At 32.2% G+C, this 27,931-nt stretch overlaps 2 protein-coding genes across 3 annotated transcripts in view; one reads left to right on the top strand and one right to left on the bottom strand.

The window, feature by feature from the left end:
• ais (DExD-box helicase 52) overlaps positions 1 to 297 on the top strand; it is a 58,152-nt gene extending 57,855 nt beyond the window's left edge. For both annotated transcript variants that reach the window (XM_085819827.1, XM_085819828.1), the window contains one exon: positions 193 to 297. In XM_085819827.1, coding sequence (XP_085675953.1) covers positions 193 to 247 — 55 coding nt within the window. In that variant the 3' untranslated portion in view covers positions 248 to 297. The remainder of the gene's footprint in view (positions 1 to 192) is intronic.
• On the bottom strand, positions 282 to 27,931 carry LOC118190703 (uncharacterized). Its single transcript, XM_085819829.1, has 7 exons — positions 27,630 to 27,931; positions 21,403 to 21,501; positions 13,787 to 13,945; positions 5,575 to 5,693; positions 5,339 to 5,477; positions 1,746 to 1,881; positions 282 to 461 (listed from the first exon to the last, which is right to left on the bottom strand). The coding sequence occupies exons 1-7, from the start codon at positions 27,897 to 27,899 to the stop codon at positions 364 to 366; spliced, it is 1,020 nt and encodes a 339-aa protein (XP_085675955.1). The 5' UTR covers positions 27,900 to 27,931; the 3' UTR covers positions 282 to 363.

Below are 27,931 nucleotides of genomic sequence, written 5' to 3'. Positions count from 1 at the left end.
CATTTATCCCTTCTGTGTATTTTTAAACATGTAATTTCAAAAAGGAGATAGTAATATAATGGTTCAACTTTTTAAAAGTTCCTTGACAAGCTCTTAGGAAAGTATTCAGAAATTTGTCTTTTGTATTTTAAAATATTAATCATGGTAACTGATCGTTTTATAAGTGTTTGAAAAACCTTTTTTTAATTTCAGGAAACTAATACAGGATTCCATTAAGAAAAAATTTAAAAAGCATGCAAGCAGTTGAAAGTGTACATATCTTAATATATGTAAAATAAATCTGATTTTTATAATAGAGTATCATAATTGAACCCTTCATTTTATTAATAATGGAATGCTTTCATTTCAATACATTTCTAAGTACTATGAAAAATGAGAAAATCCTCCAGCAGCTATAGCAAGATTTTCAGTACCCTCTCCAGGTAAATATGAGAAATTCCATACTGCTGGGCTGAAAAGAACTGTTAAAAAAAAAAAAGAAAGAAAGAAAGAAAAAGAAAAAATTACTGTTTGAAATTTTATACATACTTAAAGTCCAAAATTTATTTTTAAGGTTTAAAAATGCATTATTATAAATCACTAAAAGTGCTGGTTAATTTTTGCTTTTTTTTTTGGGGGGGGGCCTACTTTCATGAATCATGCAAATTTCAGTTGCTCTTTCAGCTCAGTAATAGATAAATATAAAACATAAAACATTCTTCAGTTTAATCATACTGTGGTCAGTTATTGAGTATAAATGAGCTTGTCATATGAAAAGACATGACATCTATGAAAAACCCTCTAGCATATTGAAATGTATAAAATCACATATCAAAAAAGCATTAATCTATTCACATAACTGAAACATGTAAAAAAGAGAGAGAGAAGGATCTTAGATTGATGAAAAAAAAAAAAAAAAAAAAAATTAAAATGAGTTATCTGTAAAACCAAAAAAACCACATGAAAGCAAAGTGGTAAAAGTTAACTCTTGGAAACCATATGTCTAGTGAAATGGCCTGTCAAAAATGTTAACATAAAATTTAACAATACTTAAGAGAATCTGAATTTTTTCAAAATGCCCATATGCTAAATTTTCTTTTTTCAAACTTACTTTCATTCACACTTTTAAGTTTCTTTACCCATGAGACATCTTAGAAAAATTATTAATTACTAAATTATATAAAATATTCATTTAATTTCACATATAAAATTAACCAAAGAAACATTTTATTTCAGTTGACATCTGTTTCTTTAAGTGAGTGATTGATTATAGAAAGCCATCTATACTGTATTTCAGAAATCATATTGTGTAACCTATGAACAGAAAACTGTGATAAAATTCTATAAATTATGTTTATCATAATATACTTTAATAAAAAAAAATACTTAAATTGCTTCAAGATAAATATTTAACGCTCTTTCAACATAAAGGTAAAGGAAATTTAGATTTAAATACTAAAATATGTGCACTCTGAAACTGCACTCCATTTGCTTTCCTGGCAAAAGAGAAATTTTGATCCTTAAAAATTTAAATCTTGCTAATTGCTACAATTTTTCAAATGTGCTGTTGGAAACTCCTAGCATTTTTAAAAATTTGCTGCTTACTTACCGAGTCAAAATATGTTTTGTAATTATATCACTCATGAATTATAAATAAACAAAAAAAGATTTTTAATTTAATATCCTAAAATGTAATCTTTGCATGTCATAAAAAAGCCCAGATTTACACAAATTTTACAATTTTATATATAAATTGAAATAATTACCTATTTCACCTTCTTCCACTGTATCTTCCAAGATGTTACAAATTTTATGACATGGTTTCTTGGGTTCAAGCCTAATACTATTGTATCCCCGTACTTGAGCAACCCACATGATAGTTATAGAAGGCAAAGCATCAATCTGAAAAATTGTTTAATTTGGATATTATTAAATTACATTCTGATTTTGTATAAAACAAGCATTAGTGTGAAATTATAAAACTAATCACTGTTTTTCATGGAATAAAGAAGTAAATTATTTTTAAATAGTTTTCATATTCTCATTGGAAATGCAGCCTTTATCTGTTCGTTTTATAAGTTAGCTAAATGCTGGTAATCAAAGATATGTCACATTTATTTAACAAATATTCAAGAAAAAATTTTGAGAAAACATTTTATGAACTATATAAACTAGTTAGCAATAAGGTTAATAACTCCTTTCAATGAAAATTAAAGGATATTTTAGTTTAAGGAAAATAAATCCAATACAGTTTCTATAAAAGGGATAATTTTGGCAGCAATTATTTGCATTTTTAATTCTATCTTTCAGTATATCAGCTTCTTCCACAAGTTCTTCATTTTAGGAACTAAGCATTTAATTAATAATGGCACATTTATATAACTTACAGAAATTGCCATGGAGGAAACCAGAAGTTTTTCAAGAGTTCGATAAGGTTACTAAAATGTTTTCCTCAAAAGAGCGTGAGCTAGAAGAACTGATAATTACTGAAAAGTGTTCATTATGCTTTAATATACTAAATGTGGAAAAAATACGCACCTTTATGTATGGAACCCAGTGAGATACAAGTAACTGTTTCAAATGATATTTTATTTAATAACAACTTAATTTCTATTTGTTTAGTAAATGCTCACAGAAGTTAAGGAATTTTAATTAAAAATATGCACTAGAAATCGGCCTAAATCAGAAAATTTATTTTTTAATATTTTCATAAATCTATCAATAATCTCTACATATAATAAAGTGTTTGTGTCTTTCGTTCGCGCTGCGCATAAGCTAATAGATCCACGGCAACGAAATTTGGTACATAGGTGCATCTAGACAACAGCCAGTGCACCTCGAAACGATTTTTTTGAAATTCGAATAGAAATTTTTTTATGTTTTGTGATGAAATCGCGTCATTTTGAGACATAATGGGCTATAGGAAAGTGAGATTTTACTCTACACCATTTTCGCATCGTCATGAAACGTAGGCACTTAGCTATTTTACAAACTTAAAATAAATTTCGTGTTTCAATAATTCAATTAAATACGAATTTATTTAACAAAGTGAGCTTAACACCTTTTCAATCGGATTTTTTCTAAAAAAGTTTATTTTTAAAAATGTACGGTTTATTTTTCTTTGATTTTTGGACACGTTAAACTTTCATCCTTGCGACTGCTTTTACAAAAAGAATTTTGAAAAAATGATAATATTTTGTATTTTTAAAAATTATTTTAAATGAAGCTTCTGAGTACACTTCTCACATCTTTAAAAATGTGATTTTGGCAAAAATTTTCCTTTCTTATTGTTGTTGACAGATTTTTAATGAAATCGCATCATTTTGAATAGTTTCATTCTTTTCGAAATATGGGTTGACAACAATTTTTCATTGTATTTCTTATTGAGTTCTTAAGATTTTGCAAAAAGAAGTTGGTTAATTTATTTATTAGGATAATTAATATTTGTATTAAGGGATATTGCTTATTTATTGTAATTTTGTTATACGTATTTTTTTTTTTTTTTTTTTTACACTGAATGAGCTTGTTTTCCATAGAAAGTCCTTCACAGAGGCATCTCTGCCATTAGGCAAGTAGTCCTCATGTGCTTTGCCATATCCAGTTAATAAGAATACTATTATGTTTAAATAATGTAATATCATAAACAATTTACTGCATTGATTATTACAGTAGCATACAGAATGTTTAATTTAAATGACTATTCCCTACACTTGAAGAATCTTCTAAAGTCGGGGAAATAAAAAATGTTAAAAATCTAAACTTTTTTTAAAAAATCTGGAAAGGTTAAAAACAAATCTCAAATTTTAAGAGGTATTTTTAGTTATTTAGGTACTTTTCCATTTTGCTGGCGCAAGCGATAAATTCGCCAATAATGGTACAACCGATGCCAAACGGAATATTCTTGCTGGTAACCTTTTACGCCTCATTTTCAAAACAAGTCGCAGCTTTTTCTTATCAGATTGATTGTTTCTTTCAATGCTGGCATATTATTACATAGAATTTTTATCAGATAGTTCAGTTTTATGTCTAAGGCCATTTTTGGTAATTAAGTCAATTAGGATGCAATCACAGCGCGTACCCGAAGCCGAAAATATAGAAAAGGAAAGTCAAGGGTTAAATTCATCAATTCTAATGAGAATCTGAGAATGCATTAGTGAAGTTAAGCACTGCAGTTTTACATAATTTCTGAGTAAGCTATTCGTACGCATTGAAATATTTCTTGCATTTAAACTTGTGTTCCAAATTAAGATTTAACTTGAAATTAATGTAGATAATTACTGAGAGCATTAGATTTTTGTAGAGTAGTTTACGTGTGATGAGATCACTTGGGTCACGTGATATGAACTGGCGAATTAGTATGTTGAACCATGAAAGCATAGTAAATTCTTAAATTAATGTCTTTTTACAAATTTATTGTCTTTATTTATTGGCTTTTTATAAAGTTTTAAACGATATTAAAATGTTTATGCCTTCAAAAAGAGAATTCTTAGAACTAAAATTTTTTTAATATTTTTTATGTGTATATTGTATGTTGTCGCCAATAAAGTCTGCTTGGCGAGATTTGCGCCGGCAAAACGGAAAAGTACCGTTATTTATTGCATTTTGTAATAATACATAAAATTATTCTCTTACTCATACTCGATTTAATACTGTTTAGTGCTTGATTATGCTTCGTTAAGGCATTACTAGTTATGTTTGTTTAGGGATATTACTCCATTTTTTTAGTAATAATTTTGTTAAAGGATAATCGGTGAAATCAAAATTGAATTTCAATAAGAACCCTATCATAGCTTAGGTAAAAATATGCTTCTAATTTTCATAAAATTCAACTATGGCTAGATTATTTAATTTTGAGGATTAAATATTCACATTATTTAATTTTGGGAATTAAATAATCCAGTCTTAAGATTATTTAATTTGGGCAAAGTACATGACAAAAAGTACAAAATCCTTCCAAATGGTCATAATTCCATATAAGTCAAATGATATGAATCTGAAACAGGAGGAAAAATAAAAAATATATTTTTCCCCTCCCTCCTCTAAAGGCAGATATGAAATCCTGCCATTTGCAACTTGAAATGAATTACTGAAGTTGTAGAATACTTTCCAAGTTAATCCAATTTACCTCAAAATTATTTAATATGTATTACTTAAGATGCTTTATCACATGAACTTGTTTCAGGTATGAGATTACTTGTATTTAGGAAAAAAGATTTTGCCATATGAACATAATTACCGTGTGACACCAAACTTTAGTCCTATATATCTCGATTCATATATATTTTACCCAAAAATCACACTAAAACTGATTTTTTAAAATGTTAAAACATTGTATGAAATTAAAAGGTTTTATCCTTACATTCTTGAACTTTCTCCCTATGTAGTTAGATGACATCAATATCCAGTTAGATTCTGTCATTTGAACAACACTTGGGATAAAATATGGTCGTGCATAAAATTTTCTTAAAAATTTCTGATTTGCTTTTTGGCAGTTCTCCCTGAAAAGAATACATCAAATGATCCAGGATATAAGAAGTATTTTCCATTTATTTAGGTTTAAAAGATTTGACTTTTACTAATTATTATGAAACTTACCAGTGAGCATACCACTTCTGTAAGTCTTCATTTAGCAACTTCTTGAAAACTTTGCGATGGTTATCAACACGTAAGTTAGTCTGAAACATGCATACATCTTCCTTCATTTGCAGAAAACCCTGATTAAGATAATACATTACCATTCAGTATAAAATAATTTCCTATTATTTTTAAATCATCAAAATATGAAAGATTATATATAAAATATGACTTAAAATATTAAACAACAATAAATTAAAAATTAATCTTATTCTTAAATTTAAAACAAAGATGTTTTTGTTTTTATCAATGAATATATTTCTTTTGACATCTCGTGATTTTATTTCAATGACATGTTGTTGTAACTGTGTTGAAGAATGTTGTGATGCCTGAAAGTTATTCATTTTTAATAGCTTGAAATGAATTTCTTTATATTTTATTCTTCTTAGGCCACAGAAAAATAGAAAAATTAATAAAATAAGAAAAACCTAACTCTGAACATAAGAAAATCATTGCTTCTAATCACAATAACAATGAATACATGATGTTACCTTCCTTTCAAGGTCTTCTCATAAATAATAATGCATTCAATCCATCTAAATTTCTTTTTAATTATTTTCGTATTTAAAAATTGGTCACTGTTAGCAGCCCATAAACTGGCAGCTGAAATATCACCAAATATTAGTAAATTATTCAAACAAATTTCCTTCAAAAGATAATTTTTTTATCTATTCAGTGGTGCAAAAAATGAATTCTGTGACAACTAATTTAATCATAAAAAAAGATATGTGCCAAAAATTGATAAAAAAATATAATAAAAAAAGGGATAAAGGCTGCTTAGATTTACTGTGTTATTTCAAATATATATCTATGCCGGATTTTAAGAAAATTTGTTCAACTGAGAATTTATTTCAAAGTTTTGACCTAAACTAGTAAAAGGCTCCAAGCTAAAAATTATGTAAAAGTAAAAGAAAGTAGTAACTTAAAATTTAAAGTTGTGTATCCTTGCCCAGTGAAAGAAAAATACCGAGGCATAACTATCTCTGTCAGCCACATAGGTTATCAGCTAGTTGAATGCAAATTAAATAAATTGGTCAAATGGTTAATGACCATTCAGCATGCAACCAGAGATGCCAACTTATCAAACTGAAATACTGAAAGACCCTTTTTTTTTTTTTTTTTTTTTTTTTCCTTCTTTTTCAGAAATCAGGAGGATTTTTTCAATCATAAAAATTAACTTTGTACAGTTTTTGGAATGTATATAATTATTTTCTTTCTCTCTCATACATAAAAAAGATAAAAGATCCCACGTTCTTACACTATTTCTTAAAACATGTGCAACTCACATCATCAGGACTGACTGCAAACATAGATAACATAAGCATGGAGTATAGGTATTGGTAGAAGTGGACAGAACACCAGAATTTTCCTATTGGGTCATACAGGTATAATACCATCACGCTAACTGTGCAGTTCCACTCCAGTTTTGAGGGAAAATACCTCAGGAAACAGTCTCAGCCACTTCCACCAATCTCTCAAAAGGCTTTTCAACTCATGGTGTATTTTGAGTGTCCCCTTGCTGCACAGATACTATTATGCTTACAAACATCCATGCCTTCTCCAGAATTCGAACCCTCGCCCATCAGTATGGCAGTTAGCATCACAACTACACCAGCTGAGTGGCACAATCACCTAGAATGCTAGCTGTAAAGGAAAAAAAATATATACTCATCTTCTTAATATGTTTAATTCATCTGTGTGCCAAACATATTGGAAATGGACATGTACACTAAGAAAAAAAAAAAAAAAAGGACAGTTTTATATCTCCCGTTCTACTGGGCCAATTGGCGAAATTCAAATTCCATTTTCCATGTGTCAAAAGCGTGACTTAGGATATATATTAGATTTATACATAGCAATTACTCTAACATTAGCATTTTGATGCAAAATCAAACTTTTTCTCAAATAACATACCAATATTTTTCCATATTTCCATTCTACGATTCAAATTATGCCTAGATATTAAATTTTGTAATTTTTGGTGGGAAATTTAAAAATTTACCTTCGTGCTTTTTTTCAGTTTGAGCGAAGAATAATTTCACTTGACGAACTTCTTAATTTATAGCAACCTATTTTCCTTTCCTTTTTTTTGTTGTCCATGACGAAAAAGTAATCTTTCATACTTTCAAATAATTTTAACAAAATGCGTAAACCATATTTTCATTATTATCGCTTATAATAAATATGCCAAATTTCAAAATGTTTATTCACGTATATCTTAGGAAATTGTGAATAAAAACTATAATTTTTTGCAGTATGCTTAGAAATACATCTTCCTTAAGATGGCAAAAATTTTATAGTTTATAATTCAAAATTTTTTTCGAAAAACTTATAAAAATTATTTAAAAACACAGATTTTTAAAATAAATCATAAAAAAATGGCGAATTTTATTTACCTAATGAACCTAAATTTCGAAATATGAAAGGAAGAATCAAATAAGTTTAATAAAAAGAAAGATATTAATAAATATATATCAAATTCAATTAACACGAGGAGCTAAAATTTTGAGAGCTTATTTTTTAAAAATTATTTGTGCGATTTTTTACAAAATTTGACATAATTTGAGTAGCAGAATCAAAATATGGAAAACAATTGGCATGTCATTTCAGAAAAAGTACAATTTTATGTCAAAATACCTTGATATATATTTATAAATTTAATAAACATCTTAAGTCGTGCTTTCGAGACATGAAAAATGCAAGCTGAATTTCGTCAATCGGCCCAGTAGAACGAAATATATAGAACTGTCGCCTTTTTGTCGTGTGTGTGTGTAATGTACATGTCCATTTCCAGTATGTCCTCAGAACACCATCCGTAGTCTTATTGACTCTGTACCTAGACGTATTGCTTCATGTATCGCCCTCCAAGGTGGTCCTACAACCTACTGAGCTACCATTGTTGTTTCTGGCGTGTTCTGGTGTAGCCCACAAAAAGGCCATAGGGTGATGTAAAGTCTGCCAGAAGGATCGAGCTGCATCCCTCATATCAAATATCACGTACGAGCCGATGCTCATTAGGTGTGATATGAGGCTGTGCGTGCTTTCGGGACCATTTTCAACGGATGTGGCTTGTGTGTCCCATCCTCTCATATCAAAACAGCTTTTTCTATAAAAAATTTTTAATGAAAAACAAATATATTACACCATTGGAAATACCTAATATAGAATTAAAAAGTGATGCCTTTTAAGAATGTCTTTAATTGATTCACCCTGCAGATATATTTGGACTAAATTTTGATCAATTATTATGTACTGTAAATGAATATGATATTTATACTGATGGTTCAGGTCTAGGAGGAAATGTTGGTTGCACAATTTGTAGTGTACTACTATGGAACTGAGACTAACTACAAAATATTCTTATTAAACTTCATGAATACAGTGTACGAGGCTGAATTATATGCAATACTAGAGGTTTTGACCTGGATCGAAAATAAATTATCTGGCGGTCAATGTGTTTACATATTTTCTGATGCACTATTGGCCTTGCAATCACTTTCTGCACTTGAGTTTGATAATAAACTTATTGTGAACATTAAAATGAAATATAGAAATCTACGTACAAAATATAATATTAAGATATATTGGATTAAGACACATATAGGTTTCTGTGGTAATGAGAGGGCTGACGTATTGGCAAAAGAAGTCACACTTGGCAATTGTAAAGAAATTACACTGCAAGGCTTTAGAAGAAAAACTATTAAAATTTTATACAATAGTATATATGAAAAATGGAAAAACAATTGGTATTCCTCCGAAAAAAAGAAAAATTATATTTGTACTATACAGATTTATTTATAAGGGAAGAAAGTGCTACACTGATATAGATCTAAATCAGGTTTTGACAGGACATGGATGTTTTCTCATGTAGTTGAATAGATTTGCCCTGCATTAAAACAATCTTTGTTGGCTATGTAAAGTAATAGGTGATAATGTTCACTTCGTTGAAACCTGTGGCCTGACTGCTGGTATGAGAGATAAAATGAAAATTGAATTTCCAAGAGATCTTACGGATTACAGTAAAATGCTGCTCTATTCCAGGTAAATAATGAATATTATAAACGCACAGAGATACTTGGCTGGAGTGGATGTGTGAATGATGTGAATCTGTTTCCTTTTCTTTGTGTGTCATTTTATTACATGTTTAACTGCTTATTCTCTTTTTCTCCCAGTTCATTTTTGTTTTGTCAGGCTGGCTTGTAAAAGCTTTATGGCTGAATGAATTTATCGGTTGGGGGAGCTGGGGGCTTCGCCTTTGCAGTAACGTAGTAACTGAGCCGACGCTGTTCTCCATCTGCATTATGCATATCATTTCGAAATAAAGATCACTTATTATTCGTTGCTGTCTCTCTCTGTTTGACCAGTTTCATTACTTCCTGGCCACTCTGTCTTGGTGCTGCATTTTTAATGTCGGGTAGTGTACTTTCTAGATCAGGGCTTCTTAAACCTTTTTCATTCGCGACCCCTTTTTATCACTGACATTTTTTCGCAACCCCAGGACCCCATAATATTTACGAAAATTTTGTGGGACCTCATAAGCATTGCACATATCCGACACATAGAGACGACGACTATGAGTGAAATTATTAGTATATTACAGTAAAAGTGAGCATTTTTTCACTTGTACTGTAATATACTATTGCAGTTTTAGGTCATTAACTTTAATTTTGAATTTTAAGACATGGAACAATGTGAAAACTTTAAATAAGTAACAGATGAAATGACAGCATCATGTGCAAAGCAAGTAAAATGAATGTTTATACACTGCTGGCCACCCAAATTGCAACACCAAGAAAAACAAGAGATATCACAACAAAATTTATTTAGTAGATAACATGTTGACCAAGTATCAAATGATTAAATTTATAGACTTCTGTGAAGTGTGGTTTCTTCCAGAATCAGCAGCCAGAGTAGCCACCATTGTTGGAGATCACCACTGCCACATGCCTCGGCATTGATTCAAAGAGACTTTGGATGTGTTCTTGGGGTACAGCAGACCAAGCAGCTTCCACATGTTGCCAAAGTTGATCTGGCAGCTTGGGATGTAATCTGGGTCAATCGTTCAGCAACCATGGACCACATGTTTTCTATCGGCGAAAGATCTGGAGAGCGACTCGGCCAGGGAAGCAATTCAGTCTGGCGATTGACGAAGAAACCTTGGACAATGCGTGCCAAGTGTGGTTGTGCATTATCCTGTTGAAATATGGCTGTGGGCAAGCCCTGAAGTTAAAGAAGGACAACTGGCTCCAACACCTCGGAGATGTAGCGCTGGCTGTTTAAAGTACCGGCAAAGCATACTAGAGGAGTGCGAGTGATATCCAATACCGCCCCATACCATAATACCCGGTGCAGGGCCAGTGTGGCAGTGCATAACGCAGTTGTTCAGCATCCTCTCTCTGTTGTGCCTCCAGACTCGAATCCAACCATCGTGGTGTTGCAAACAGAAGCTTGACTCGTCAGTAAAGACAATTTCATTCCATTTTCCTGTCCACATCCTTCTTTCATCACACCATTGGCGGAGGAGACGTCTGTGGTTCTGCGTCAAGGGTAGACGAAGCAATGAACATCTTGCAGACAGACCACTCTGCTATAAATGGCGTCGAATGGTACGCGCAGACACTGATGTGTTACAGACTGAATGTGCTGTGCTATGGTTCGTGATGTGACTGAGTGATCCGTCACTGCCATGCGCACAACGTTCCTGTGATCACATGAAGTGGTGCACTGAGGTGGATGCGATTGAACACGTTGGTCTATTGTACCCTGCATCCAACGGTCACATATCCACATTACAGTTGTTTGGTTTCGTCCAACATGACTACAGATTTCCCTGAAAGATAATTCACACTCTTGGTAGGCCGCTATCCTTCCTCTGGCAAACTCGAATACTTAATCAAACGATGATCGCTGTTTTACTAAGAGGCATAATTGATCGTTTTTTGAAAAAAAAAAAAAAAAACACAATTGACGAACTTGAAATCGTCAAAAACTCCAAGCCTTAAATAGCTCTTTAAAGTGGCACCACAGGCGTGCGTGATGTATGTCTGCACTGAAATTCTAATCATTTTCATATCTCACCTCCGCTAATGCATGTTGTAAATTTCATGTTACTTGCATGCTTCCTTCAGGGTGTTGCATTTACGGTGGCCAGCAGTGTATTATAAAAAGAATGCGTCAAAACGTTTTCATTTTTTTCTTTGTCCGTATTATATTATCTTATGTTTATCTACTTTCAGAAACATTGCGGAAAAATATTTGTTAATTGTAAAATTATTAGTTAAAAAATATCAAAACTGCTAAAATTTTTGGCAACCCCCTGTTGCAGGTCCTGGTATCCCCAGTTTAAGAAACTCTGTTCTACATCACTATGCACTTCCTTTTTCAGTGCACTTATAATTCCACAGATAGTGGCGTGCCTGAATCTTTAAGTGATTGCAATACAAAATTTATTGTTAAATTTGATGTTAACAAGTTGCAATCCTTCTGAAATAATACATCCACAGCCAGCCTCAATTAATTAATGTTATGTTATGATTTTAAATATATATGTTCTCTGCTTGTACTTCCTCCAAAAACTTTATTAATCCTCAAACATGTTTTGCATCTTGTAAGCATGGTTTTTTTCATCAGATAAATAGGAAAACCAAGCCAAAGTATTATCAGCAGATTTTTTTTAATGTTCTTTGAAGTCATTATTATTCATTATGGATAAATAAAACTCAAAACATATACATTACAAATATAAATATTTTGAACAATTACAAAATGTGTACTTATTTTTGAAAAAGAAACTCCCCAATTAAAAAAATAAATGTTTTAATTTATTTAAACTATTACATTCAATTTCACTACAATTAACTGAGTAGTTCTTAGGGCTACTGGACACTGAGGATGCAGTAAAACTCCTGCATCCTCATCCTCAGCCCATGCAGCAGTCACTTTTCGAATGCTAGCACAGCATTATTCAGAAAAAATAATAAGCTGGAAGATCATCATGTAGCAATAGCTACAAGGATACTGTGAGGTGCTGCTGAAGAAATCAAGGTCTAAACATTCTGATGAAAGCTTTTTGGCACAGTCGAGTCATGTAATGTGGGGTTAACTTTCATAAATGTTTTATATTTGCCCTTGATATTTTGCACACAAAGAGAGAAGATCAGAAGTGAGACAACAAATTATTAATATTGGTACCGCCATATTAATGAAGCAAATACATATTTCAAATAACAGCAGATGCTCGATAAATTAAACACTTTAATACAAAAAAAAAATCTTTTTTCATTATTTAAAGCTAACACCATAAATATCAGTATTTAACCTTAACAATTTCATGAAACTGTAAAATAACACAAAATACCATTATTCAGTGTAGTGTACTAGCATTGCAATTACTACACATGAGGGAACATCTTGAAAGTTGAAATCCCATCCTTCTTACAACCATACATTATGCTTTCATGCGAAAGAACAGTATTTATTTCCATGAAGCCTTATATTTTCTAATATTCCCTTAATATTCTACACTGATCACTCCTTTCTCAATCTATTCTCTTGCCCTGTTTATTGCCCTCTCAACATGTCATATATAAATGTAAGATAAATGGCCTGGCAGGCATCAAGTTCAGTTACAACGGAAAACAATAGATGTTTCACAAACTAAACAGAACACCATTCTCCAAGAAGTCTATAGCTTGATGTCATGCCATACACAGTCAATAATTACTACTCATTGCAGTTTAAACAAATGTCAATTTTAAGATGCTTCTCTTCACCTAAATATCTATCACTGATTATTCATTTTGTGTTCAAAATGTCATCTCGCACAAAAATTTCATTGCTGAGATACAAATCTCTATTACTGCTACCACGGCAATGAACAGCAGTGTTCTCTTAGGCACGTGTTACCCAGGCTATACCTCAGAATCAACTGAAAAAGAGAACCAGGTGAATTTCAAAAGATAAAATGCCCATCTCCTATTTTTAGAGGCTATATAATTTTTAAATGAAGAATGAAAGCAAGGAGTACAACTCAGCTTTTTAAGTCAATATCAGTGAAAAAAAGTTCAATTTTTCCAATTACTAATAATCAAACTTCTATCTGCCTCTTATATTTACTATGAAAATAATACATATGAAATGAAATTTATAAGTTAAAATATAAATATGAGTATACTTCAGTGAGATTCAGAATCGTAAATGAGTCTTTCATCACTGGCCAGTCCAACATTGCATCTCTTACAATTACAGGAATATTTCTTTGAATGTAAAGATGGGATATTTCTTCAGAGGATGTTCCATTTACATAATCTATTTGATATTCATCTTCACAAGCCTGTAAATAAAGGCATACATGATTCAACTGCATATTAACTTTTTAAACATTAAACTTTATTATATTTAGTTTTATTCGAAATGATCATAATTTGTTTTGAGAAAGCACATCAAGTCTGTGAAGTAAAGAGAAGGGGAATTAATTACGGTAAAAAATACATACGTTTGTGAAGAAATTTGTAAGAGAAATAGGATTATATCACATATTGAAAAAATTCATGTAAATCCCCATCAGCTGCAGGAAACAAATTCAAGACAAATAACCAATCTGGAGTTTTGGATATTAGGCCAAGCAGAGATCAAGAAAATGTGGATTCCGTCTTTGAGGATCCAATGTAACCAGAATCATTTACAGACTAAAGTCATAAGCTACCTTACTGGATGAAGCGAAATCTTTCCATGTTGTACCCAGTTAAACATAAAACTCTCAAACGGCCATGGTATCTGAACTTGTAAAGGAGATTTTAAGAGCATATTCCTTCCACAAAGTAAAAACAGAAATTAGTAAAGAGTGCTAATTGTTTTAATAGTGTAATGATAAGGTACTGATCTCCATATAAAGACTTAAAATTTCAAATTTCTGATCACAGCATCTTTTCTAGATACATGACTACTATATCTTTACACTGTACGCAGCGAAAAGAAAAAAAGTGCAATAGTTAGACCAAATAAGCAAAAATTCACTAAGCATGGTGAAGCATAGCACTAGTTTGCAATGACAGAGATGGAACAGGCTTTTCCAGCTTGGGATCAAAGTATAATGTTTTGATATTGTTGGAATAAATTTCACCAAAAATTGCACACTGGGATAAATTTTTGCTTGCTAATGATTTATACTATTTTTTTTTTTAACTATTAAACTGTACAAAATTATTTTCCTCAAGTACTATAAGCAGTCTTTCTGTAGGTGGACTTTTTTAGACATGTTATCATTAAATAAACAGTGCTAAAACAACAAGCAAGCAGAGAAGGGAAAAAACTATGCACCTACTATATACAGATTCCTCCATAATAGCAGTGAAAAAATATGCAATAAAGAAAGCTTTCTTATCAAAGGACAACAGCTTTTCTACTTAAAGAATCAATGGCATTAATTTTTTGGTCTTCCTGAATTCTAAGTGTCACGTGAGATTTCAAAATTATCCAGTTTTTCTTTTCTTTAGTTATTACACTTTAATGCTTATTAAGATTGTTCTTATCCTTACCATCTGAGTCTATACTTGCAACAATATTATTGCTCATACAATAATATACATCTTTTGCAAAAATATCGAAGCACCAAGAAGGACTTTTGCGATCGTTACGAAATTTGATATAGCATCTTGATCGAATATGCAAATGATAAAAGTTTCAAGGCAAATGAACAGGAATTGCACTCATAGCGTGCATTTTTAGTGCACAATTCGCAAAGTAGAAAACCAATCACAGTGGCGTAAAATTTATCTTTTTTTTGTTGCTGCCATTGTAATTCCGTAAAGAAGCAACTGAATATGCCATTACGACGATACCTGAAGACCTTACAGACAACTAAATGACTTTGAACATGGTCACATTGTAGGGTTGCCTGAAGCTGGGTGGTCATACTGAGCAATAGGCTGCAACCTGCAGCGTACGGACACTGCTGTGCAAAGGTGTTGGCAGCAATGACTGCTACAAGGAAATTACTGACAAAATGAAGGCTCTGGAAGGCCAAGGAGCACAAATGTGAGGCAAGATAGGATGATTGTTCGGCAGGCCCGAACCGCTCCAATGGTATCATCGTCGACTGTTCAACGCACTACAGCCACGTCTATACCTCCCATTGTACCGTGCACCATCTCACGACACTTGTCTGAGGTGGAGTTACGCTCACAGAGGCTTTTAAGACGTTTGCCTTTGACCCCACAGCATCGGCGGAGTCATCTGGCGTGGTGTCGCAGCCGTCATGGCTGCCATTAGAATGGCATCGTATAGTGTTTGGCGATGAATCCCACTTCACTCTTTAACAGATGCTCACCGTGTTTGTGTCTGGAGAGGACAGGGCCAGCATTCCCAATCAGCCTCTGTTTTACAAAGGCATGCAGCCAATAATCCCTGGTGTGATGGTGTGGGGCGCTATTTCTTATAACGGCAGTCATCTTTAGTCATCCTTGGTACATCTTTAACAGCTCAACGATATGTTAATACCATCCTGCAGTTGATTGCATTACACATCATCCTGGGGCCATTTTCCAGCAAGATAATGCCAGGCCACATACCGCTTGCATATCTCTGGACTGTCTCCGTGCAGTTGATACTCTTCCTTGGCCAGCAAGATCACCAGACCTTTCACCAATCGATCATATCTGGGACATGGTAGGCTGCCAGATTCAGGCACCATAAAATATTGCAGTTCTAGAGTGATAACTGATGAATACCTGGCAGAATGTGTCGCAGGATGACATTAGAAACCTTTACCACTCTTTGCCTCAATGAATTCAAGCATGCATTGGCACCAGGGAAGGTTTAACCAATTACTACTAATCTGAACACTCAATGGATGATTGCGAGCCGTGAACAGGTACTACGACCTTGATTTTTTAAACATTTTATTATCTGTGTATGAGCTATACACATATTGAATTTCATCAAAAACAGCCACTTCCTTCATGGTGTTTCGATTTTTTTCCAAAAGAGTGCAAGTTAATTTTATCGACACTTTTGGTCCAGTGACAGAGCGTCAGTTCAAATGGAGTTTTAGAATGTCAGCTGTTTAGATCCATTCCAATTTCTTATTAAAATATGCTCTAAAATAAAATGCTTGTCAAATGTCATTGGTTTCTTATAGTTACTTGTCATACCACGTTTTTTACATCCTCTTTTGATACTATTCTGAGTAACATGGTCACTGTTCTCAAATACATGCTTAACCCATTGACACGCGGTTATCGCACCCTGAAACCACCAATTTTCTACTTTTTTTCTCCTCTTCTTTCGGAAATTTTTGAGTGAAAATCAATTCATTACTGATCTTTTACCTCTAAAATAACACAAAATGACTGCAGAATCATACATGTTTTAGGTCTTAGTACTTCAAATCTGATGCCTTTTAAAATTCGTTTTCAATGAGACAAAATAACTTCCTTTTATTAATATAAACAACTTTAAATTTCAAAAGTTATTCATCGCACATCATGATTTCTATCATTAACGATAAAAAATAGCAATAATTAAACTGCATATATAAAAAAAACCCCTCTATATGTATGGTATTTGCTTTGTGGTTTCAGGGCACGACCACTGCACCACTAGAGGCGTTCTCTCTTGAAACCACTACCCTTCACAATAGCATTTGCTTGCTTCTCAAATAGGAATGTTTATTTTTACCCGGATATAGATAAGGGGTTTTGAAACCACATAGTTATTTTAATACTAAACAATACATGCACCTGCCAAGTAAAAAGGTCTTTCTTTTTCTCAATTTCTTTGAGACATTTCTCTGACCTCAACACACTTGCTCCCCAAGCTAGTATTGCGATTTTAAATTATTTCCTGAGGTTTAAATTTAATGTAAATATATTTTGCTATAATTAAAAATAGAAATCGTGTAAAGTTTTATTTAACTTTAAAATATTTTCTGAACATTTTGGGACAAAATACGAATAAAATAAGTATGAATGGGAAACGAATTATCCGTACCAAAGCCAAAAAGACCAAGCCCCCCCCCCCATTAAAAAACCACAATTTTCATGTGCCAGGTGAAAAGAAACTAAATAACACTGGACATATATGAGTGAAATTTAGATCCAGGCAATGTATATTTTGTAGCACAAGGAAGAAACCTCATTGAAGAAGATACATGTGTGAAACGTGCAATGTGGGTCTATGGATGTACCAAAAAGACAAAATATGCTTTGAACACTGTCACAAAAAAAAAAAAAAAAAAAAATTTTTTTTTTTCTTTGAAAATTAAAAAAAAAAAAAAAAAACATTGAGTATTTTTTATCCTTATTTTACTGAGTTTACTTTACTGCGTCAAATTTATTACATCTTCAGAGACATAAAAAAAATTATAGTTGATAAAATTTATGCAGTAGATTTTTTCCTCAGTACAAGACAAATGACAATGATGGCTTATTGTCACATCTCCCATAGTGATAGTTCTGTAGGGACAATTTGGCTGGTTGCCACCGGATGGCACTTTGAATGTGGATGAAAGATTCATTCATAAAGATACCTTTTGGTCTATGTTCCAGCTCAGTCTAGACTAAACACACAAAATTCTGTCCTTGTGATGATTGATCAGTTATCAAGAAATATTGGGCTTCTTTTAAATCATTTGACTATTTTTATATATTGTTACGGATTTTGCATTTAATTTGCTTATTTTAGTAGAATTATAATTAAAATTGTTTTATTTCCCCATGCAATGTAACAAATAACGAATTTTAAGAGAAAGCCATGCTGGAAAAGTAAAAATACAAGAGCATATGCATTTAATAAATAGATATCTCGTAATTGTACTCCTTGTATGTATTGTATTTGCTTTCCAGAAACCTCAAGTAAATGGAAAGTAAGAGAAGCTTCTTGTGACTGACTAAAACTCTATAAAGGCCAGAGAAAAACATCTCAGTTCAGTTTTTTACCAAGTTGTTGTTGTTTTACTTAGCTGCTGTAATTTTGAGATTGGATTAGCTTTCTCTGCACTTTGAATTGTGTTCTATTTAACAGTTTAGTAGTTTAAAATATAAGTAGTACTGTGTGATGTTGTATAAATATCTGTGAGGAAAGTTTTCAGCATTTTGTTTTATTTCTTGTGATAAGAATAAATTTTATTAACTTTTCATCAAACTTGTGCATTCAATCTATTACAAACCCGTACACATGCAACAATATCTTCCCAGGCTTTTTGCATTACACAAAAGCAGGTTTTGACTTCATTATTAGCAAAAAGAGTTCTTCTCTCCATGTTGAACTTAAAACTATAGCACTGGTATCTATGAGAGATATCCTACAGCACAATAAATTCATATATATAATGATGCCTCTGTGATAGCTGAAGAGGAGGTGCTGTGTCTTTTCAGAATCATTTCAACTAAGTGAGGCAGTTGGGCACTTTTGTGAGAACTTTGATACTGAATTGCATCTATTTTGATGGCCCTCCATGTCTTAAAAAATACAGCTGATAAAAATATTGTCCTATTTGCGTATTCTTAGACTTCCATTCAAACTATTACAGGTTGACCTTCTAACAACTGAGTTTGAGTGCAAATTATTAATTAGCACTCTAATTCGGTCAGAAAGGGATGTTGTCTTTAAATGGATTCCTAGTCATAACAATATTCCTGGCAATGAGCAGGTAGACGTGCTCACTAAAGAGGGCTGTGGATTTAAACAACCTGTATTACATGTTCCTCTAAGAACCATCAAATGGACTATTACAAAGCACATCCATAAGGCCAGACTCTGCCATTACAGGGATGTTGCAAAAGCAAACAATTGGTGCTCCTTACTGGACAAACAGATCTGTGTTTCTCTGCCAAGAGCTATTGGTGTGGCTTACTTCGAATTTATGATGTAACATGATTACTTACAGGCTTGTCTTTTCAGATTTGGTGTTGGTGTTGGTGTATTTAATTATGGCAAAGCACACGAGGGCTATCTGCCTGAGGGGAGGGATGCCTTTCGTGGAGGACTTTCTAAGGGAAACTGGCTCGTATACACGTTACACATGGGGAAAACCACGAAAACGCCCATGCAGCCAGCCCGTTCGCGGGATTCGAACCTCGGACCGAACTACCAGTGTTCAGCGACTTTACCGCTCGGCCGCTGGTGGGCCCTTTTCTTTTCAGATTTGGACTTGCTGACTCCCCAGAATTTGTGCCTCTGCTCCAATGACCAGAGAGCATCTTTTTTCTTGTACTGCTTCGCTAGATGTTCTTTCATCGGACCTCTTTACGATTCTCCTAATTTTCTTTATTTATTGGACTGCAAGGTGTTGTATGCTTGAAAGAGTCTGGGCAGGCATAATTAAGGAAATTAATAGTGACAGTATGAAAAATATATTTTAAATTCTTTATTTTACTAATGTTCTATAACTTTAAATTAAAAATTTAATCTGGGAAATCTGACAAGGCCATGTCATTGCTTTTACATAATCATAGGTTCACACTTTGTTGTGTTCTGCGGATCTTATATCAATTATCTCAAAAATAGCAATAAACTGGCCAAAATATGAGCCTTTGGTTAATCATTATATATGCCATAAAATCTGATCAGGTTACTGAAAAATTTCGAAAGGACACGACACAAACAATAAATTACATAATTAGAAATTCTGAAGGCTGATATGATTATCAGAACATTAGGATTTTTTAGAGCAGCAAACATGAAAAATCAACTATACCTTGGTGGGATTCAAACCACAGATCTTCTACTTGCCAGCTGGGCATGGTTACCACTTACATCATAAGAGCATACATGGTGAGAATATGTTAGTACTTTCTTTTATTCTGCCTTACTTAAAGGGCAACTGTGAAGAGGCATGAGTTCTAGTCGACCAAATCTAAGTAACGATGAGTTATCACCCATCATATTTCAATGCAGACACCACTGTAAAGACCATTAGTCTTCTTTGGGGGGGAGGCATGGAAAATTAACCATATATTTAACAGAATTCAAACTGCAGATCTTCTAGCTGCTAAATAAACATACTAATCACTTACATCACAAGACCATATGTGAAAGAATGCAATAATTCTTTACGTGATAATAATAATATTATAATACAGTGTTTTATATTCTTAAGTCTAGAAAACCATAATATAGATTATTAAATTATATTATGGTGTTTTTTTATCTTTCTTATTTTACAAAAAAAAAATTACTAAATGCAAATTTGATCATTGAACAAGGGATGAAAAAGAGTGACATCTTTGTGATCAAAATTTGAAAATGGTTATTGTGAAAGTAATAAACCAAAGAGCAACACAACGGCATAGCTGTAAGGGGGGATATCTGTCCCCAAATGGAGCATTCAGGAAGCAGCAAACTAATATTATGAAATTTTAGAATGAAATGTTTTTCATTCTTAGTGCACAGAAGATGTGCAAAATCTCCATTGTCCCTGGATGCTGAAAATGCTAGCTAGGGCTTGGAAGCAACATGCACAAAACAATTAATTCTATTTAGGCCAAACCATATGTTTTCTGTAGCAAAACAAATGTTACAATACAATTCAGGAGTTTATCAACAAGTCAATGAGAACAAATTTCATTTATGATATACAATGAAAAATTTATGGATGTAAATAATTCAATTCAAAATAAAATTTACTAAAAAGACTAAAAATATGTCAAATTCCATAGTTATAACAGATTTTATTAATTTTAAGGCTATTACAAAACTTTGAATTTTAAATTTAATAAATACAAATTTGTTTCAGCTGCATAAAATATTAGCAACAGAATAAATCAAAATGAATAACTGCAAATATTATACCTGGCAATCTGTAATAAATATTTGTTCATCTGAATAAAATGGGTTATCCAATAAACAAGTTTCAGAATATAAATCTGTCCAGTCCCATAATGGAAGAGCCTAAATTAAATAAAAATTTTAAGTCAAACAATTATTATTGTAGTGAATATTAATTTTGATTAATAATAGTGCTTGGTTTTGATGTTTACCTTTCAGGAATAAATATTATTTTAGCATACTATATTATTTTCAAATGTTTAAAATATATAAATATTAATTTTCTAAACAGAAATGGATAATAAATTTACTTTACAGCAAGACACAAAATGCAGACAACAGAGTTTTACTTGGCCTCAGATCTTTAGTGTTCATTTGGTCCAACAGTTTTAAATAAAGAAGACAATTTAATGTTTATTATCATATTCAACAAGGACATATGGTTAATCCTACATAAAAAGTATAGTTAAATAATGCTGAGTTATTTAACTCCCTTGAATAATACTAAGTTATTAGAGTTAATGCCAGGGTGAGGTTTCTTCTGGAAAATATTAATGTAACTATGGAGTTGGTATAAATTTACTAATAGCAATTTAATTTACCTGAAAACTTATGTTTTATTATTTTTGCAATAAAATGCAAAATAATTTGGTACTTAACTATTATCCCATAGACTGTAAAAATTCGCCAGGCAGTGCGATCAAGAGCCAGTAATGATAAACATGCAGTAACAAGACACACGTGACATCCACTTTCATTTGATGTAACACCAAATGATTCTCAAAAAGCCACTTTCCTTTTATGAACAAGGACATAAATTAACTGTCATTACAGCATTTTCTCTGCATTTTAGAAAAAAATATATATATATATATATATTAGAATTTGGGGCCTGCCTTTACAGGAGATTATTTTCGAATTTATGAGATTCTACCATTAAAAAAAAAAAAAGGTGGAACTACGCTTATACACACCCTCGGTTGATGACAAATTTCCGTGGCACCATATTCCTATCTAAATTTTGTCTACATTTCGAACTTTAAGCCTAAAATGTCTGCAAAAACCATGTTTTCAACACACAATTTATGCCAAAAATCCAAAACAAAAGCTTTAGATAGCAAAAATGTAAAGTTTGTAACCAAATATATTTGACAAGAATCCATGTACACAGTGATCTGTTTTAACTTTAAAAAATATCAGAGAATTGCACAATCTATGCTGCGTAGAAATCTAGGAATTATGCACACCTTGCTAAAATAAACTAACATCACAACAATAAATTTCAAACAATACCATATACATAGTGTTCTGTTTTAACTTGAAAAAATATCATCAAATTGCACAATCTATGCAATGCGCACAGCCTCAACATTGCGTACAAATCAACAAAATAAACTAAAAAAAGTAAAATAAATTACAAAAAATTCAAAAAACAACAATAATGACAAAAATTCATAGAAAAAAAAATTAACATAACATTCTACAAAATAAGAACAACAATAAAATAAAATGCACTTACCATTGTGAATGCTTTTTCAAACAGCAGAAATATAAATTTCAAACATCAGCCAAAACTCATCAATTTCCACCACTTTATCCTTTCCCCCCTATCTTCTGAGACACAGAGCATGCAAAGTCCAGCAGACATTCGTGAATAAAATTTCACCAGTCACACGTCTGTAACCAAAAGTGCCACAATTTTGCTATATCACACGTCTTTCTGCGATTCAAAATTTTGAAAGTAACGATAAAAACTTCCTCCAAAGTTAACTTACTACATGAAAACCAGGATCCAAATCTTAAACTTTGCTGACAGCCACATACTTACCTGCAACCATTTGCCTCCAAACCCATACAAGTGCCATTCTTTGTATGAGTTCTCATATCAGCTCCGTATTTTGGACATGCCAAACTCCGCTTCAGAAGTCCCGACTCCCACAGAAAATCCAAATATAAACTTTGATTGGCATAAACACACCCATGAACAAAACACTCATTAACAATTCTAACATGGTACCTTTTAATCCTTAGTTTACCTTGCACACAATCCAAACTATGCGACTGAAATTTTGCCACCACATATTTCATTGCAATATAAGCCATTTCAAAACGCCCACCAAAACAACCAAACAGCAAAATAAAGTTCCACTGTCAAAAGGGTTGCCATACAAACAACATCGTGCCAAAAACCATTGCAGAACACACAATCGCGCCAAAAACCAGTGCAGAACACATATTGCCACATTCGATGACACCATACATCTAAGAGCGTATATAAGAGTAATACAGTCAAAAGTCGTTAATTCGGACACCCATAATCCGGAATGATCTATAATCCGGACCTCAAAGCTACAAACTTTCTGAGCATGCGTCGTGTTCACGCATGCGCACAGGCGTTTACGAGTGCACGTAAGACGAGTGTGCATGTGCGTTAAATGTGTAACGGACGGTATAAGCTAAGCTAAAATTATCTAATTCAGTTAATGTTGCAGATTGCGTTGTTCCTTAATCTTCGAATTGGATCTGGCTCATTATTTTTTGCAGACTGTTAGAGCAATTTTATAAAAGTAAGCTTGAACTTTCGAGTATGTCAAATAGAACTTCCGATATATATTTACTAATATGTAAAGGATCTACAAAGCAAAAGTATGTTTCGAAATCCGAAATCTGTTTATCAATTTCACGCCGCGGCGTGCAGTGAATTGGAAATTGATCTGTCAGCACTATCCTTATCTTCAGGGCAGATGTTTTTATTTTATTTGGCTTATAATTCCTTACCAAATGTAGTATTTCATCTCGATGTACTCCTATGATATGATTTAAATCAAGTTCCTCGTCATTATAATTCGCTTCCGATAGTAAAGAAAGTGACCCAGAGGTTATTGAAAACGAAAAACTTTTGATTGACAAATTAGTCGGTATTCTCAACACAGCAATTATAGGAATTAAACAGCGGAACTTTGTAACTAAACAAGAAATTATGTCTGTTTAATAGATTTAAAGAGAAAGTATTATCACATGAAACAAAGCAACTTAAACAACTTACATTGAAAGAAATGTTTAATAAAGTAAACAAATAAATATTAAGCTTTTTCTTTTTGTAAATTTTGATACCCTTTAGATCATAATTGTTCTTTATTTCATAAATTACGGTTTCATAATTTTAATTTTGTAATTTCTGCATTCCATTTTACCAGATTTAAACTGATGATCTATAATCCGGAAAAATCGATAATCCGGAATCGCCGAAGTCCCGATGAGTGCGGATTAACGACTTTTGACTGTACCCAAAAAGTCTGTATTAATGGACATGATATGGCCAGTCGAAGATGGCCAACAAAATACAGTCAAAAATCGTTAATCCGGACTCGTCGGGACTTCGGCGATTCCAGATTATCGATTTTTCCGGATTATAGATCATCAGTTTAAATCTGGTAAGATGGCATGCAGAAATTATAAAATTAAAACTATGAAACCATAATTTGTAAAATAAAGAACAATTATGATCTAAAGGGTATCAAAATTTACAAAAAAAAAAAAAAAAAAAAAAAACTTAATATTTATTTGTTTACTTTATTAAACATTTCTTTCAACACGCGCATGCGTAAAGCATAGATTACGCCTTAAAAATGTATTTTAAGCTAAAGGATATCCAACAAAACATACAATGTCCCATTGTTTGCATGCTTTTATTAGCTATGAAAATATGAAAATATTTTATGCTATTTCGACTAGATTACGCCTAGTTGAAATTAGAAAATTGTAACCAGAAAACAATCTGATTTGTATTCGTGATATTTATAATGACGAGGAATTTGATTTAAATCATATCAAAGATGGAGTACATCGAGATGAAATACTACATTTAGTAAGGAATTATAAGCCAAATAAAATAAAAACATCTGCCCTGAAGAAAAGGATAGTGCTGACAGATCAACTTCCAATTCATTGCGCACTGCGGCGTGAAATTGATAAACAGATTTTGGATTTCGATACATACTTTCGCTTTGTAGATCCTTATCATATTAGTAAATATATATCGGAAATTTTATTTGACATAATCGAAAGTTCAAGCTTACTTTTATAAAATTGCTCTAACAATCAGCAAAAAATAATAAGCCGGATCCAATTCGAAGATTAAGGAACAACGCAATCAGCAACATTAACTGAAATAGATAATTAGATAATTTTAGTTTAGCTTATACCGTCCGTTACACATTAAACGCGCATGTGTAAAAGTATTATGCGCATGTGTAAATGCATATGCGCAATGCATTTACGCATGCGCAGAGAGTTTGTAGCTTTGAAGTCCGGATTTTAGATCATTCTGGATTATGGACGTCTTGATTAACGACTTTTGACTGTACTTATAATTAAATGCAATGCACATAAACATTTATGATATAATTTCCATATTGATAAATTATATTTTATTACCATAAATATAATAGGAGTACTAGTTTCAAAAATTATGGTTTCACTGTTATTATCTTTCATTTACAATTCCTGATTTTACCAAATTGGAAGGCCTCGCAATACTTCTAAACAAATATATCCACCAATAGGGCTGTCCTCTTGAGCTAACCAGTGTATTGTCTGCACTAGTTGCTCAGGGTGCCTAGGCAGTTACTTGAAAAGGCCTCCGTTCCTTGCATAAGGTAACTGGCCTTTGAGAACTGCACTAATACTTTCCATAATAACAAAAAAAGTATAATATTATAAAAAAAAAATTACACACACTCATAAAATGAGAGCCTCCAACATTATCTTACATGAAGAGAGTAAAGGGAACAACTGTACATAAGTAATTACAAGCCTCTGTTTAGGAACCAGTACTCCCTCAATATACTCTATACTTAATGCACAGTCACCCATAAATTTTAACATGCATTTACCATAATTTCATATTTCTTATCTGTAATAATTTGTAGATCCTTATCATATTAGTAAATATATATCGGAAATTCTATTTGACATAATCAAAAGTTCAAGCTTACTTTTATAAAATTGCTCTAACAGTCTGCAAAAAATAATAAGCCGGATCCATTTCGAAGATTAAGGAACAACGCAATCTGCAACATTAACTGAATTAGATAATTTTAGCTTAGCTTATACCGTCCGTTATACATTAAATGCACATGTGCACACGCATATTCGCAGCCGTAAAGATCTTACGCGCACTCGTATACGCCTGTGCGCAGAAGTGAACGCGATGCATGCGCAGAAAGTTTGTAGCTTTGAGGTCCGGATTATAGATCATTCTGGATTATGGGTGTCCGAATTAACGACTTTTGACTGTATAATTAAGGATTTCCCAAAATTTTGGTATGCATGTTAATGGTTAAATTATTTAATTTTTGCTTTAAGCATTAACCTCAGTTACATTTATTAGAATTATATGATAGCTATTAATTCTGGATGCCGTTCAAAAAGATTAATTATATGTATGCATTTATTTTTCAGATAGGAAGGGAAAACAATCAAATTAGGAAAATGATTTTAGCAAAATTACAATTTTTTAAAAATTTAAATGTAGGTATTTTAGTATAGAATACTGTATTTATTTTAATATAACAATCCCTAATGTTTTAGTATTAATTTTAAAGGCACTCTTCTATTACTAAGAGCGGATTCAACAATGTATCAATGTATGTATCAACAATGTATGTATGTGCATACATATATACATATATACGTGTGTGTGTGTGCATGAATACATATATCAATACATACATGCACACATTCATTTCTGAATTTGGTCCCGATAACAGAAGAGTACCATTTTAAGAAATAAAGTAGATGAAAATTTCATGAGAACACGTTTCCGATTAGAACGAAACGCCAGCTACCAAATGAAACACATTTTACTGTCGTTTAGAAATAAAAATTACGAAAAATAAACAATACTACCCTGCTTATGGAATATTAGCCATACTTTATTACCAATTTCTTTCAGGAAGTTTAGTAACTAGTATAGGGAACGGAGGATTAAACTTTAATCGCTCAAACTATTATAACTGACGGTGGTTATGTAGTTTATATATACGGTATTATATGTGTCGTTTATTTATTATTTAGTAATAAGTAATGTAATTACTACATAGAGGATAATTAATAAACTCCTTCTCATTCTGCAATTTCATTTTTAAAATACCCAACAGTAAGACCCTACAAAATTTTGGCCAAATATAGCATAATTTATATCTTATTTCCAAATAAGTACAGTGTTAGAAGTTTTAAATCATATATACCTTAAACATCAGATGGCGACTCTTTGTTAGCACTGCTTTAGTGACCGATTCACAAGAAAACGTATAGGACAATGCTAGACAACATATGCCTATCTTAAGAAGTGTCATAAATTTCTTTTTCCATTCTTCCTTTTCTATAGGTCGCAGCAAGGGACTAGCCTTTTTCACTATTTCTTCATGTGTAAGACCAGCGGCCAGACAATATTCATAAACTGACTGAATTTCGTTGTTCAGATCACGAATTTCACTCCTAATAGTTACAGACGACATATTTGACAGCTATGAAAAAAAAATGTTCTTTT

Source organism: Stegodyphus dumicola, chromosome 7 (genome assembly GCF_044657685.1).
Source record: "Stegodyphus dumicola isolate Sdum_Otavi_A_Nest chromosome 7, ASM4465768v1".
Taxonomy (NCBI): domain Eukaryota; kingdom Metazoa; phylum Arthropoda; class Arachnida; order Araneae; family Eresidae; genus Stegodyphus; species Stegodyphus dumicola.
This window is presented reverse-complemented; position numbering and strand designations above follow the sequence as displayed.

Coding starts and splice junctions, on each gene's coding strand:
- LOC118190703 (XM_085819829.1), bottom strand. CDS start 27,899: ATGTCGTCTGTAACTATTAGGAGTGAAATTCGTGATCTGAACAACGAA. Junction 5,694..13,786: donor CGATTCTGAATCTCACTGAA/GTATACTCATAT, acceptor TATCTTAATCAG/GGTTTTCTGCAAATGAAGGA. Junction 5,478..5,574: donor CAGAAGTGGTATGCTCACTG/GTAAGTTTCATA, acceptor TATTCTTTTCAG/GGAGAACTGCCAAAAAGCAA.